Raw genomic sequence first — 16,010 nt, 5'->3', positions numbered from 1 at the left:
CAGCCCATTTTCCTCAATCTTGTCCTCTGTGCTGCTTCTTGTGTTCTCAGAAATATCATTTACCTTTGCCTCCATGTGGACTGGGCTTTTGTGATGGATTCATTATCTTCCTTGACATCTTTCCTTAGCTCTGCCGTCATGTTTCATCAACCTTTACTGCTTCACCGTATCTTCACTGAGGTCTTATGTCCTAGCTAGGAGTTCTTGTTTTATTGAGAATATTGTTTAATTAGTTTTTGGCATTTGTGACAGTAACATTTGGTTGCAATTTTCATCTTCTCCTTGGTAACATTTTGCTAGTGGGTATTTTTTCAATCATTCATTTGTTCTCCTAACCTCTCTCTATTCCTTTCCTATTGCAGTTATGGATCATGTTCTGATTCTCTTTCTAGATTCATTACGAATTTATTAAAAAAATTTTTTTTTTATTTTTGAGAGACAGAGAGAGACAGTGTAAGCAGGGGAGGGTCAGAGAGAGGGAGACACAGAATCAGAAGCAGGCTCCAGGCTCTGAGCTGTCAGCACAGAGCCCGACGTGGGGCTCAAACCCATGAACTATGAGATCATGACCTGAGCCGAAGTCGGACGCTTAACCGACTGAGCCACCCAGGTGCCCCTTATTACGAATTTTTAAATGACACAAATTCTACTTGTACAAGCTGCTTACAGTGGGCTTATACTGTAGGCAAGGACAGGACAGTGTCATAGACAAACATCACTTTTCCTTGGTTTATAGTAAAAATTGTTAGGATGTAGGCTTCTGTATATCAGTGAGTTAATTTTTATTTTTGTAAAAATTTATGTATTTTAAATTTATACAAATACACATGTGTATTTTCTCATAAGAATTTTATAATACAAGTAAATCTCAAGTCCTCTTAATCCACTCCCCTCCATGTGGGAACTGCCACTATTATATGATCAGATATTCATGCAAATTAAAATATACTGTGTGGCATTTTCATATTTATATTTGTCTATATTTTACAGAAGTGTTAGGAGTAACAATATAAATAAATCTTGTATTCTACTTTTTTTTTTAACATGCTATTTCTTGGAGACCATAGGAGTGCATATTGTCCTAGTTGACTTCTCATTTAAATTGCTATGTAGTTTATGTGACTATTCCCTTAATTGACATTTGTTTCAACTTTTTCATTATTAGAAATAATGCTATATTGTGTAAAAGTATGCACACAAAACCCCTAACAAAATACTAGCACCCTAATCCAGCAACATATAAAAAAGATTATATACCAGGATCAACTAAAATTTGTCCCAGGAATTCAAGGTTAGTTTAACATATAAAAATGAATCAATGAAATCTATATAAAAAACAAAAACTACAAGATCATTTTTACAGATTGAGAGAAAACATTTGACAAAAGTTAATGCCCTTTCATGATAAAAGTATTCAACAGCCTAGAAACAAAAGGGAATGTCCTCAACCTGGTAAACAGCACTTGGGAAAACCCACCACTAACATCAGACTTAATGGTGAAATACTTAAAGATTCCCCCCACTAGGGTCAGGAAGAAGACAAGGACGTCCATTCTTGGTACTTCTATTTAGCATTGCATTGGAAGTTCTCTCCATGTCGATTAGGCAAAAAAGATTTTTAAAAGGCATCCAAATTAGAAAAGAAGGAGTAAAAACATGTCTATTTGCAGATGTCAAGCTTTTATATATAGGGAAATCCTAAAGAATACACTAAAATATATTAAAACAGGTTCTTGTGAAATCAATACACAAGAATCAACAGGATTGCCAGGCATTGAGGTTGAATAGTTAAAAATGAAATTAACAATCTGAATTAAGTAGTATCAGAAAGAATAAAATACTTCGGAATAAACTTAAAGATGTGCAATATTTCTACACCAAAAACTACAAAACACCGCTGAAAAGATATTCAAGAAGACCTAAATTAATAGGAAGACATTCCATGTTCATGGATCAGAAAACTTAATAATGTTAATATGGAATACTTAACAAATTGATTTACCGATCAACAGTGTGTATAAAAATCCCAGCTCTTTGGTTTTGCTTTTTTGCCAAAAATGACAAGCTATACCTAAAATTCATATGGAAATGCAAGGGACCTAGAATAGACAAAACAATATTTAAAAAGAACAGAGTTGGAGAACTGACACTGATTTTAAAGTTTTCTAGCCAGTTGCAGTAATGAGGATAATGTGGCACTGGCGTAAAGACAGACATATTTATTAATGGAACATCATTGAGAATCTAGAAATGAATCCTTTATTGACTTTTTAAAAGCAAAGGTACCAAGAATATTCAATGGGGAAAGAATAGTTTTTTCAACAATAACTGAATATTCACATACAAAGGAATGCAGCTGGACTCCTATATAAGAGGATACAAAAAGCCTAACCTAAAATGGATCAAAGACCTAAATCTAAGAACTAAGACTATAAAAGTCTTAGAAGGAAACAGAAGTAAAATGTTTTGACTTTGGTTAGGCAATGGATTCTTAGATATGACTGCAAATGCACAAGCAACTAAAGGAAAAAAACCAAAATAGATTATAGCAAAATTTAAATCTTTGTGCTTCCAAGGACATCATCAGCAAAGTGAAAAGCAAATTCATAACCCAAACAAAACTATTTGCAAATTATTTTGATAAAGAAACTGTAGCTAGAATACATAAAGAAAGCTTATAATTCAATAATAAAGTGACAAATAATTCAATTTAAAAATAAGCAAAGGATTTTAATAGACATTTTCTCCAAAGAAGATATATAGTATGAATGGCCAGCAGGCACATGAAAAGATTCTCAAAATCATTAGTCATTAGGGAAATGCAAATCCAAACCACCATGAGATACTACTTTATACCCTTGAACATGCCCATAACGAAACAATAGACAAGAAGAGCTGTAGAGAATGTGGAGCAAATGGAGCCCTTGTTCATTACCAGCAGGAATGTAAAATGGTACAGATGCTTTGGAGAAGAGTTTGGCAGTTCCCCCCCAAATTAAACAGAATTACCATATGGCCTACCAATTCTGATTGTAGGTATATAGTCAAAATAATGAAAACACATTTCCACGCAAAAGCTTATATACAGATGTTCACATCAGTTTATTGATAATAGCTAAAGAAAAGGTGGAAACGACTCAAATACCCATCAACTGATGAATGCATTTAAAAAATGTGGTATAACCATAAAATGGAATATTATTCAGCAATAAAAAAAATGAAGCCACTGACACATGCCACAATATGGATGAACCTTGAAAATCATATGCTAAGTTAAAGAAGCCAGTTGCAAAGGACCACGTATGGTATGTGCCATTTATAGGAAATGTTAAGAATAGGCAAATAGACACAGAAAGTAGTTGCTGAGGGCTGGGGTAGGGGTGAGACAGGAAATGAGTGCTAATGAGTACAGGACTTCTTTTTAGGATGATCGTGGTGATGGCTACACAACTTTTGCATGTACTAAATACCCACTGAGCTGCATGTTTTAAATGAGTGAATTTTATGGTGTGTGGATTTTATTTCAACCAAGATGCTTAAAAAAATGTTGCAGTAAGCAGCTTTGCACATGTCTTATTGTGCATATATACCACGTCCTACCCAATCAGCTGTGAGAATTGCTGGGTCAAATAAACATGAGTTTATGAGGTATGTATAACCAAATTACCCTCCATAACAGCTTAACTAATAGATAAGTCACCAACACTATATGATGTTGTCCATTTATACATAGACTTCTAAATACTTGAAAATATCAATCTTCTTAATATTTGTTAATCCAATAGGTGAAAAAATATTCTGTTGGAGATTTCATTTGCATTTCCCTCATTATCGATGTGGCTTGGCATCTTATTATATATTAATGGGCTATTTGCATATCCTTTTCAGTTAATTGCCTTGTTGGTAAGCATTACCCATGTTTTCTAATAGCTTTTTGTTTTTAGTTAATTGATCAGCAGGAATTTTTAAAGTATTACTTAGGAGCACCTGGGTGGTTCAGTTGGTTGAGTGTCCAACTCTGGGTTTCAGCTCAGGTCATGATCACAGAGTTGGGGATTGAGCCCTCCATTGGGCCTCACAATGAGCATGGACTCTGCTTAAGATTCTCTCTCTCTCCCTCTGCCCCTCTCCCCACTTGTGGGAGCTCTCTCTTTCTCTAAAATAAAAAATAATTATACCTTAGTACCTATCAATATATATTTAATATGTTTTGAACCCAAACTTTTTACTTATTAGACTTATTGCAAACATTATTTTCCTGTCATTTGCCATTTGTTTATGGGGCCCTTTATCACATATTTTTAATTTGAGGGTCATACTTTTGAGATCTTTTTGTTTTCTGACGGTTTCTTCTCAGGACGTTCTGTGCTAGTTTTATGAATACAGTTGCATATTAAATCTTTTTAAGAAGTTTGTAGAGATTTTGTACTTCTATTATTTGAGTGATCTTTCCCCATGGGTCATCTTTTCAGGTTATCTTGGTTTCTTCCCTTTGTGTTGCAGACTCTTTCACGAAGAACGCCACATGGGTTGTCTTTGTATATGTGGGTGGGGTTTGCTGACACCAGGGCTGGCTGTCAGCTGAGGGGCAGGGAGCCCTTGCTGGGTGCTGGCCACCGGAATGGCGAAGTGTTAGTATAGGTGCTCTGCCATGGTGCTGGCCACCAAATATTTCCAGGTCTCTCTCCAGAAATGGTAAGGATGCATTGTGGGACCATGTGACATGCTTTGACCCTCAAAACATGAGAAAAATGATGTGCCCATAGGAGCTTTAAGAGCATCAGGACCTGATTTGCTGTGTTCCCTTTTTCCTGCCAAGGTGACGGTGGCAGTATCTGAACAATAAAATCTGTCAGCCCAGGCCCGTGAGTGGCCCAAATGCACAAAACCTCCTACCTCCCACACTGGATATGTAACATGAGTAAGAAATAAGCTTTTGTGTTAAGATGTGGGGAGCTTCTGCGTTGTGGCTTGTGTATTGAGGCAAACCTAAGTCTATTAACTCAGATTCATATGTGTAGGAATGTCCACCTGAGATGTCCTTGTTCTCCTCAGACCTCTTCATAGGCTCCTTCTCATTCAGTTTTAAGCTGAGCTTGGGAAGACAGGAAGTACTTGTTCAACCAGCCATCTTGGATGGAAAGTTTGGTAGCGTCTGCCACGCTTGACAGCAAATGTCTGGGCACTGTTACTTCAGATCCAGCCCCAGAACTTTCCGAAATACGTGTTCTATTTGACTCCACAGATGTAAACACAGTTCAGCCTGAGGGCAGTGGTTGTCTTACTTCTAGGGCCCTGATCCATCCCGATTCCGAGGCAGGATGACCTGAACCAGCTGGGGCGTGGTCTTCCAATATGATTCCATCCAGACACTTCCCACAGCCAGGGGCAAGGGCAGCACTGGCTCCTCCACACAGCCTGCTGCGCATGGCCCCTGCACTGTCCACTGCTCAGAGCACGAGGCAGGGATTTTTGATTAAAAACAGTTTTTGCTCTAGCAATGCTCCTCTACTTAAAAAGTCTGGCCACAAAACACACACACACACACACACACACACACACACACACAACAAAGCAAACAGAACCAAACCAAACAACAACAAAACACGTCTTTTAGGATTACAGCATTGGCTTTTGTGCCACAGATTTCTTAGAAAAATCCATTCCTTCTGGCGGAGTTTGAAGACTTATTGGATTCTAGGCATACAAGACAGTAAAATGTCAAAAGTGGAGAAACAAGAACTGCTCAGGGTCGATGTGATTCAAACCCTTTTGGAGAGAAGTCTCCATTTAAACCACAGAACTAACCCCAGAATAAGGACCTGCTTGGGGAGCTGAGTTATTCCACGAGAGAAGCCACCGTTAGATGGAATCTTTCTATTTTGTGACTAGCAAACCTTAAGGTGTGAGCATTACTAGGCTGCTAGAATCTGAGGCAATGGATACATCCATGAGGATCCAGGTTAGTTAATTTTCCACATTCCCCAGCAAGGTAGAATGTTTGCAACCAATGCATGGTCACCATGCCTGTGTTTAAGCTTAACTTTGGCACAAATAATAATACTAAAAAGGCACCCATTTTCTCTCTTCTCTCAAGTACCTTGGGGGCAGAGCAGATGGGCAGTAAAAAGCTCAGGGTAGATGAGACTTATCCTTAGGTGACCTCTGAGTGACAGGGCAGAGGAGTCATTGCCACTCAAAAGTTTTGCTAACCTTTCTTTCTAAGATGAGCCCCTCTGCTCACGACATGCAGGGAGCCAATGAAAGAGAAAATCCCTGAAATGGAAGACAAGTGTTTCATCCACAAACCAAGGAAACCATCTCTACCTCACTGTCCTCTTTCTGATGGCCCCTACGTCGACCCACAGCTCAGAGCCCACACTGAGGTTGGTGTAAAGAGTGATCAGCAAGGGTAAGAGTCCCATCACCAAGTCCCAGAGCACCTTATCATCCCTCTTACCAGATGGTCCCCCATGCAGATGTCAGATGCCACATGTTGGTGGGGCAGGAAATATAATTAGAGGGGAGGGGATGCTCTAAGAATTCACAAGATAAAGTCATATTTTAGGTAGAGTAGCAGGACTTCATCTTTAGAATAACTTTTCATTCTAGTCTCTGCCATCAAGTAGGAGAAATCCAGTTAGAGGAACATGATTTGGGTTCACAAGGAGCCATGGATAAAATTCAATGCCATTGCCATCGTTCCAAGAGAACAGGTAATTTTTGCTGAGAATGAGTAGTTAGAAGGAACATCAATGTGATGTTGACCAGAAACTGATCTCAAGTCTTCTGAAGAGTTAATATCACCAGGCTATGAACACATTCTCCTGCAAAATAATTTTTGTCTGAATTCTCCAAGGAGACTTGTTTTTAGAGATGATAACCTTTCGTGTTTGAAAGAAAACTGTTGAGCTGGCAAGGTACCATGAAGGAATGCAGGTAAAACTCTGGGTATGTGGACTGGGATTCTTTCACAAGGTTGTATCAAACATGTAAAAGAAACCAAAGTTCTTCTTTTTTTTTTTTGTAATTTTCTTCTAAAATGCTTAGAGAGGCTTTTGTGTAAATTTATAGTTTTCCCTTTTTTCAAAAGTTGTTTATGAGAATATTATTATCTTTATGTTTATCCCTAAGGGCTGTTCTGGGTCTAATTGGAAAGACCTCATTGTTTGGGAAGCCCAGGGGCCAGACTAATACCCTCACTGAGTTCCCAGAACGTGAGGTCAGTGTAGGTGGGCCAAAGCAAGGCCATGACCTTATCTTTAGTATGAAGACCAGGCAGATGTTATCTCCTGACTTTGGGAAATCCAACCCTGTGGTATGGAAACTTCGCTGTGGAAGAAAGTGCCATCCATGGCAAATTCTCTGGCACGTCTTAGCATTTTCTGCCAAAGCATCAAGTGTGGCTGAGGAGAACAGAGATGTTTCCATGGCACACCAGTGCACGCTTCTGGTCTCCAATCTCATAACTCTTTACCTTTTATAGCTTTAAAATTGGTTTTGATCCTCAGTTTCTCTTTTTGGCAATCAGCCCTACACATCAGTTAAACGTAAGTGATTAATGGCCTTCGTGTTTATCCATGGCTTCATGCATGACTCATTCCCATCAACTCTGCTCAGAAAACATTCAGGCATGTAAGCGAGGAAAGAATGCCACACCACACATGTCACCGCTGGTACTGCACATAATACACAAACATCTTACATGAGAAACACTTGGGAATAGCTTTTGCCATCACACATGTGGACACCTTCGTACACAGATCATTCTTGACTGAGGAAAAGAAATACATTATACTTGGTTTATATGTGCATTTCAGGAACTGACACTGGCGTGCTTAATCACAGCGGAGAGAAGAGTCGTTATTTGTTATCATATAGGGTAAATTTCTCCACAGAACCTCCATACCCCACACCCAGGGACCTGGCACAGGACAGACTCTAAAGGAAATTACTGAGCAAATATGTGACTTGTGGATCTATCCACCCTCAAAAGGGATGGATCACATCACCTCTCCTTTTAAAAATTCATTGTTCAAGAAGGTTCTCTTTGAGAGCAAGTGCAATGCAATTCAGAACCCAGGGGGCGCCAACGGTGGTTGTTGGTGGGGACTTCAATAGGTACTGTCACCTTTGTAGCACTGAGGAGCACAGGAGAAAGATACAGATGTTGCAGTGACAATCTAGTGAATGAAGTGAAGGCCTCACACCAAGAACTTCCAAATTTCTAAATTAAAAAACTCCACTGTTTCAATTCAACCAAAGGCTTGAGCATATGCAAACCTGTCCATCTATCAAGGAAGTAATACAATAGCCAATTCGAGTAGATCCCTCCTATCGCTGAGTTGCTGAGGGCCTCGGTTGTTTGAACTCGGGAATCAATAGGCCAGGGGGGTAATAAATAGCCAACACTCCGAATGTCATATCGCAAGGACCCAAGAGGGGGACGCCCTGGGGGTGTGGACACTGTCCCTGGGTGGGCCTGCTCTGGATTCTCAGCTCAAGCACTTAGGTGAAAAAATCCAGAAGGGTTCAGGCAAGGGTCAGGACTTCAGATAATTGGGCAAAAATCCTGCATTTGATAACTCGTTATCTTTCTGGGATGGTATTTCTTTTTGATATTCACCCCTTACGGGTGATAAGACATTCCTCCTTTTCCCAATCTTTCGAGCTGGGCTGAGATGAAAGTTACCTTCCTATCTAAATTGACAGGATTAGGGATTCCGCCCAGCCTCACTTGGAGTCACCCAGATATTACGTGACCCGGGGTCTCCTTACCATTTCTAAGTTTGGTTTTTCCCTCAGCCTGAAAGGCCCTTCCTCCACCCCCCACTGTCAGTTTGTTTCTACTGGTCTTTTAGGGCTTGGGGAACACCCTCATCTTTCAGCAGGCCTGGGCTAGGTGCCCCTTGAGAACTTGCGGCCTCGTGGCACCCCCTGCTGAGATGCCTCCGCGTCACACGTGGACACAAGCTGCATGCCTGGGGGTTCCCTCCCTTGGCTGTGACCCACTTGGGGAACCATTAACATTTACTTCTGTATAACTCATGCTTAAAATGTAGCAGCACAAGGGCACCTGGGTGGCTCAGTCGGTTACACTTCTGACTTTGGCTCAGGTCATGATCTCACAGTTTGTGGGTTCAAACCCTGTGTCAGGCTCTGAGCTGTCAGCCTGCTTCCAATTCTGTTCCCCTCTTTTGGCCCCTCCACTGCTCATACACTGTGTCTGTCTATTTCTCAAAAATAACTAAACATTAAAAAAAATTAAAATGTAGTAGTATTGAGTAAATGTTTGCTGGGCAAATAGACCAGTGGGTGGCCCTTTGTCAGTATCTCTGTATATGTGCATTCCAGAATGTCAGACCATGATCACAGGGTAGTGTTTGATGAAACTATATTAAATAGCAATTCATTCATGTGTAAGTGAGCATTTCATGCATGTTTTCAGTAAGCAGAATCCACAATGATATAAGCTTCTGCTCACAGATGGTGAAAACTTGGGATAAACAAAGGTGTGACATTTGGCAGCTGCTCAGAAGGAAGGAACTTTTCCAGGTGAGTGAAGCTCTGGGTGCTTATCTTTCTCTGAAGGTTTGCTAAGGGTTTCGTGTGCCCAAAGGTGGAAGGAAGCACATTAACCACAGGCTTGGGTTGGGGCAGGCTTCCAGTGGTGCTCTGTCCCTCCGAAGGGACCGGCTACCAGAGCCCCGGAATCCTGAGCTCCCTGGAAGGAAGGCTACACATTCCTGCCCACATTCTTCCTGCGAACGGAAGGGACCCAGACACAAGGTAGGATGGAAAAGGAGAGACAAAAAAAAAACATTACTGTGAATATTAGGATGGATCTTCTCATGCGGAAATCAAAGGTCATCAAGCAGATTAGCCTCTAGGAAAAAAGAGAACAATTTTTGCCCCCATCGGGGGCAAACCCATGGGGTTCTCTTGGAAATGAGCTGGGATGTTGCCTCCAGTGGAGGTTTTCAAAGGGGTGTGACAGAACCATTTTTAATGTTCTACTGAATTGTTGGGGGGCACGAATGGACAATTCAACCTGTGCTCAACCGGCCTTCCACAATTAGAGTTAGTTCGGTTTACTGGAGCTCAGCACATTTGATTTAAATAAAAGTTTCTTTTTTGGTTTAATTTTTTAAATGTTTATTTAATTTTGAGAGAGAGAGCGCGCGCGTGAGCGCATGTGCATGCGCCTACAGCATGGGGGCGGGGCAGAGAGAGAGGGAGACCCAGAATCTGAAGCAGGTTCCAGGCTCTGAGCTGTGAGCACAGAGCCCAATGCAGGGCTCAACCTCACGAATCGTGAGATCATGACCTGAGCTTAAGTGAGACACTTAACCGACTGAGCCACCCAGGCGCCCCAATTTAAATAAAAGGTTCTAATCTCTCCCCCACTTTAAAAAAAATCAGTACTAAAAAGTACTAAAACTTGCAGAGGTTTTGCTCCTAGTCGGCGAGGTCAAAGTCTCATGGCCGACTGGAGCTGGGGATCCAAACAGAGAAAGTGCCATCAGACAAGTCAAAACAAATAGGAACCGCCAATGTCCCAGAGCAGTGTTGTTTGAGAACTTTCTGCAATGACGGAAGTGTTCTGTGTGCTGTCTGTCACAGGAGCCACCAGCCACATGTGGCAATGGGACATTTGAAATGTGGCTAGTGGGAGAGAGGGCTGAACTTTTAAGTTTAATTTTAATTATAATGAAAAAAAATTTTAATGTTTATTTAACAGAAAGTGCGCATGTGTGTGTGTGTGCGCTTGAGTGGGACAGAGTGGGAGACAATGAACCCCAAGAAGGTTCTTGCTGTCAGTGCAGAGTCCCATATGGGGCTCGAATTCACGAACCGTGAGATCATGACTTGAGCTGGATCCAGAGTAGGATGCTTGACCGACTAAGCCGCCCAGGTGTCCCTATAACTGAAATCTGAATAGTCTAAAGTGGCCCTGTGACTCCTGTCCCGGACAATGCCACTTCAGAGGGCACTTTCCCCCAGACTGACTTGCTCTAGCATTACCTTCCTCAGTTTACCTCAGGAGCCATGCAGCAGGCACAGATTCTCACACGAGTGTCCTATTTTGTAGACTGGGCACCTGTCTTTAAAATCCAGAAACCTGGCCTGAAATGTACTTCCTAAGCATCATTTAAAAATTAAATTCTGTGCTTACATTTGCCTCGGGTTTTGCTTTCACAAGATCCTGCAAAATCCTCGTGTAATAGGTTAACCTTTCTGCAAGGCACCAAGCGGGAAGGTTTCCGCTAGACTAGGTCCAGAGAGAGAAGAGGGGAGCGTGCACAGACTTCTCCTCTCTGCCTCATTCCCAGAGGCCTGTTCTGCGGGACAGAGAGGACTACCTGTGATTTGTTCCCTTGTGGGGTAAAGTTGAATTGGAAAGTAATCATTCAAATTCAAATAGAGACTTTTCAGCTCAGCTCCGCCCACCAAGCTGCTTTGGCAAGTGGACACTCACTGAGGCTGTGAAAAGAGCTCTCTCCCCAGAGGACTTGCCTGCCTCATGCTCCCCTCATTACGGTCAACCCAGACACATCCCTGGACCTCAGAAGTTAGTGTCCTCCAGGACAGGGGATCAGAAATTACCTGCCACCTCTGGGCAGAGCAGCCCACCGCTGTGAAGAGAGTTCTAGCAGAAAGACTCCGAGGACGCATCAGCTGAACTTCAATGGACCTCTGTAAGCCCAGCGCTGGGGGAGTGTCCTATTTCCCGGAGGTGGGGGAGTGTCCTGTTTCCCAGATGTAGACCTCCTAGCACTACATCCGGGAAATAGGACACTCCCCCTCTGTATTCACACTTGGCAGAGAGGCAGCTCAGACTTCCCAGAACATCCGGCTTCATGTGCGTTTTAGGGATGTGTGCATATGCGGTCCTACTTTAGCTGACAGAAAATAGCTCTAGAGAATCTTCCATCTACAGGTAAAAATGACATGGCCAAGTGTCACATGGGAAGACAGGCCGATGCAAAGTGCAGGGGGGCAGGTTGGGGAGGGTGGCACCACTGGGCACCACGGGCAAACCATTCAGTTCTAGGAACCTATAGGTGTTCTGGCTAAAATGTTTTCTCTTTGCCTTTCAGAAATCATAAAACTGAAGGGCCAGGTTGCCTATCTCTTATCAACTAGAAGTGTGTGATCGTTGGCTTTGGGCAAAGGAAATAAAATCTATAAACACCTGCAGGCTGTCCTGCAGTGGCAGTGACCTTTTGGGGCTCCCCCTCCCCAGCCCCCCCCAGGCGTGGCCAGGGTCCCCTTTCCCTCGGGCCTCGCACTCACCTGTGCCCCGGGAGTGGCTGAAGTCGCCCTTCACCACACGGCAGGTCTTGCCATCGCCACTGCAGACCCCGCACCGGTCTTCCTTGGCCGCGGACCCGATGATGCCATCGCAGCCGATTTTCTGGACAACCAAAGGACCGGGTTATTCTGTGTCTGTGACTCAGGGATTTTCCAGGAGAATCTCTACAGGGCTGACTTCTCCAACAGGCCTGGCAGGCATGGTGCCCGGGGCCTGCTGCAGTCTCAGAGCCCAAGAAATATTTTATTTCAAAATCAGAAGAGAAAGGGCGTCTGGGTGGCCCAGTCGGTTAAGCGTCCGACTTCAGCTCACGTCATGGTCTCTCGGTGTTGAGTTGGAGCCCTGGGTCAGGCTCTGTGCTGACAGCTCAGAGCCTAGAACCTGCTTCAGATTCTGTGTCTCATTCTTTCTCTGCTCCTCCCCAACTTGTGCTCTGTCTCTATCTCTCAAAAATAAATAAATATAAAAAAATCAAAATCATAAGAGAAAAAAATGAATAGAATGCAACGTGTATTATATCTGTCTTTATACCCACATAGTTGTCAGACATACTTTTTATAATTTGTTACAGAGAAGGGGGCCCTGGAAGGCAAACATTTAGGCCTCAGAAGTCTGCCTAACCTTTCTAGTATGACCTGAGGTAGTGGCCATGCCTCTGACTGACTCTCACACACCGACTAGTGCGGCCACACTTCACACAGAATTCGTGTTTTGCCTGGGGCCGTGCGGGGCACCTGTGCCTTGGTTCCGACAGCCAACAGAACAGTGTGCACAAACCACACTGATTTTTCTGTTGAGGCCAGGAAGCCCAGGCCTCCTTCAGACATGGCTGAAGACATGAGCCTCCTCATTTCCCTGTGGAGACCAAGCCCAAGAAGACCCCTGTCTCCCAAAACTTTCAAAAAGGCATCTGTGAGGGCAAAGAAGAATTAACCCAACCCAGAGTGGTTCCGGGCGGCACAGCCCAAGTCAGTCCGTGAGAAGTGGGAAAAGATTGTGAACTCTTGTTTTTCCTTAAAAAAAAAAAAAAAAAAGCATGAGACTTTTATATTCTGCAAAACAACATATTTAACTTCATATTCTGGGTAACACGGAGTGTGTGTTGGCTAAACTGCTGAAACTCCGCTTTTCCCCCGTGAAGCGAGTACTTCCAGAGCAAGAATGGAGTTTCCCCCCTGCTCTGTGCCCTGCATTAGGGACTGGTGGTTCAGGCTGTGAACAAATCAACAGCCAGGTAAGTCGGGCCGAGGTGATTGCACTCCTTCCCGTGATGCTAGGATGGGTGCTGGCCAGACGCCTCCCTCCTTGCGCCCCACTCCAGCATGGCGTGGAGTGGAGCTGGCAACGTCCTCTTGACTTCCAGGCTCCTCAACATCATCAGGACCCCCTGCTTCATCATGGGAGCGGCTCTTCAATGGAATGTGCATCCGCCTCTCCACAAGGGCTGTCAAAATGCAGACTGTGGGATCCCCTGCCCAGCAGGGCTGGCTGAGGACCATGGAGACCCGGATGGTAACTGGCATCATCTGCAATGCCTTGCTGAGGCACAATGCCCAAAAAGAGCCTGGAGGAAGATGGGCTGCCACAAGGGACCCGGAGCCTGGAGAACATTCCAGGAACTACCTAGCTTCAGGATCTGGACTGCTGGCTGATTGTTGCAAAGTTGCTCGATTGAAAATTATATGGGCTAAGAATCCAAGGCTGCCAAGATCCAAAATTCTGCTCAACCAACATGGTCAGCAAAGGCTGTGGCTGCAGATGGGTGCTGCTAAGCTGTGTTGCTCCTTTGTGTTCTAAAGCTTCTGCTTGGGTCTGGCCCCCAAACTCTGGCTTCTTTCATGTCATCCTGACCTGTCACCACATGTGGCTTCCCTATGTCTCAGGTGCTCTGAGCTCTAGACTCTAACTACTTGGACTTCCTGTTATCTTCTAAACACACTCCCGCTGGCTTGGCCACCACTCCGTATCTTGTACCTCCATTAGTACTTCCTGATAAAATCGTTTCTAGATGTTCTAAGTTAACATCCCACTTTCCCCAGACACCTCTCCCACAGCCACAATGATGGCACCTGACAAATCGGAGGCCACACAGCAAGCTATCTGGCAGGGCCAGGAGCAGAACTTCACCTCTTGCCTCCCATCTCTCGCTGATTGTCTTCAGCTAAGGACCAGGGTCATTGAGAGGCGTTCTGGAGAGGGTGGGGCCTCTTCCTAAAGCCTGCTGGGTTTACAAGAATGTAGAAAAAGAAGCTAAAAGAACAGGAGAAAAATGAAACGTGAGGAGAGCTTCTGTGCCAGAATTTCAAAAGGCCACCTGCTGTCTGGCCAGGAGAACAGGACAAGGAGGCACAGTGTGCAGTCTAAAGGAGGCACAGTGTGCAGTCTACAATCTTCCAGAGCAGGAGTTCACCGGGAAGCAGAAGGACAGGCATGGGAGGTGCTGCAGGGAGGAACAGGACAGGGACCCCACTGGCAGGAAGGGCCCCTAGGAGAGCACACACCTTCCTAGATGAGCAAACCACTTCTTCCAGAATCCCCTGAAAGAAGGACCTTGGTGGGAAAGAGACAAATGAGGAGAAAAGGCTGTGGCTTAAATGAGCACTTGCAGAGCGCCTGCACAGCTAGACCAGCCCTAGGTGCCCTCCTGGCCAATCCTGGCAGGAGATGCCATTGGCCCCAAACAAGCAGAGGCAAATCAGGGAACAATTTTCTATCCCTCCTGAGATTCTGCCATGGCTCCTAAAACACAGCATAAAGAACAGGAGCACACTTAATGCAGTAGCGAAGTTCTGACCAGTACTGATTTAGACCTCATGGGATCCAAAGTTTAAGTAGATGCAATGTTTGGAGTTGATTTCCTTTCTTTTCAGGGATGAAGTCCAAGTCATTTGGGAGTCCAGCAAGGCCTGATGTCTATGAAGCTTCTGGGGCATGCTTGGCCTGCCCGGAACCAGCACTTGCCTCCTTTCTGAGAGCCCAGGATGTTTCCAGGCAAGCCTGGTGTGGCACATCCTCATCAGCATCTGTTCTTCTCAATGGGCCAATTAAAGCAGCTAAAAAGCATGGGCTTAGATCTGGATCTAAAACAATGGAGGATCCTTTCTGATACATGACCACCTGCTTAGTTTTTTGTTGGGACCATTGTTCTTGAGAGCAAACATTAGTCTATGAAGATGGTATGCCCTTTCAGACAAAGTCTTGCTCTGCATAGCCTAAAGGGAACAAGTCTCCCCAGTTTGACCAGCAGTGATCAGTTTCTAGGGTGGACCGAAGATCTCACAGGCCCAGGGCCACAAGATCATGTAGGGTAGCTGTTCTCCAACTCCAGCATGCCAGAATCACCTGGAGGGTTGGGCGGGTCACTTATTGTTGGGGTGAGGCCCAAGGATCTGCCAACTCTAGGGAGTTCTCAGGAGATGCTGTGGGCCCAGGTCATACTGGGAGGCCACTGGGCTAGGTTTGGAGCTCAGAGATAGAGGCCCTCTTGGAGACGGCTGCTGCCACCAGATGCTGAGCTGTAAGCAGTGCCTACTTAACATCCACTTGCCACTGAAAGACCTCAGGCATGAGTTCCAACAGGGAATGTAACACTGTCACCCCTGAGCTGAAGCAGTGCTGGGTCGTGGTATCCTGGAGGCATGTGGGGGAGGCCAGCAGAGCTGCAAGGACAACAGAGGCTGGTCCCCCTATACTC

At 44.2% G+C, this 16,010-nt stretch overlaps 1 protein-coding gene across 1 annotated transcript in view; it reads right to left on the bottom strand.

The window, feature by feature from the left end:
* ADAMTS17 (ADAM metallopeptidase with thrombospondin type 1 motif 17) overlaps positions 1-16,010 on the bottom strand; it is a 337,603-nt gene that overhangs the window by 88,570 nt on the left and 233,023 nt on the right. Inside the window, exons 15-16 of the mRNA XM_029952287.1 lie at positions 12,298-12,418; positions 7,706-7,774 (exon numbers count right to left, since the gene is read on the bottom strand). Of these exons, the coding sequence (XP_029808147.1) occupies positions 7,706-7,774; positions 12,298-12,418 (190 nt within the window). The remainder of the gene's footprint in view (positions 1-7,705; positions 7,775-12,297; positions 12,419-16,010) is intronic.

The sequence above is a fragment of the Suricata suricatta genome, chromosome 9 (genome assembly GCF_006229205.1).
Source record: "Suricata suricatta isolate VVHF042 chromosome 9, meerkat_22Aug2017_6uvM2_HiC, whole genome shotgun sequence".
NCBI classification, from domain to species: domain Eukaryota; kingdom Metazoa; phylum Chordata; class Mammalia; order Carnivora; family Herpestidae; genus Suricata; species Suricata suricatta.
The sequence above is the reverse complement of the archived record's forward strand: the minus strand, read 5'-3'. Positions and strand labels throughout refer to the sequence as shown.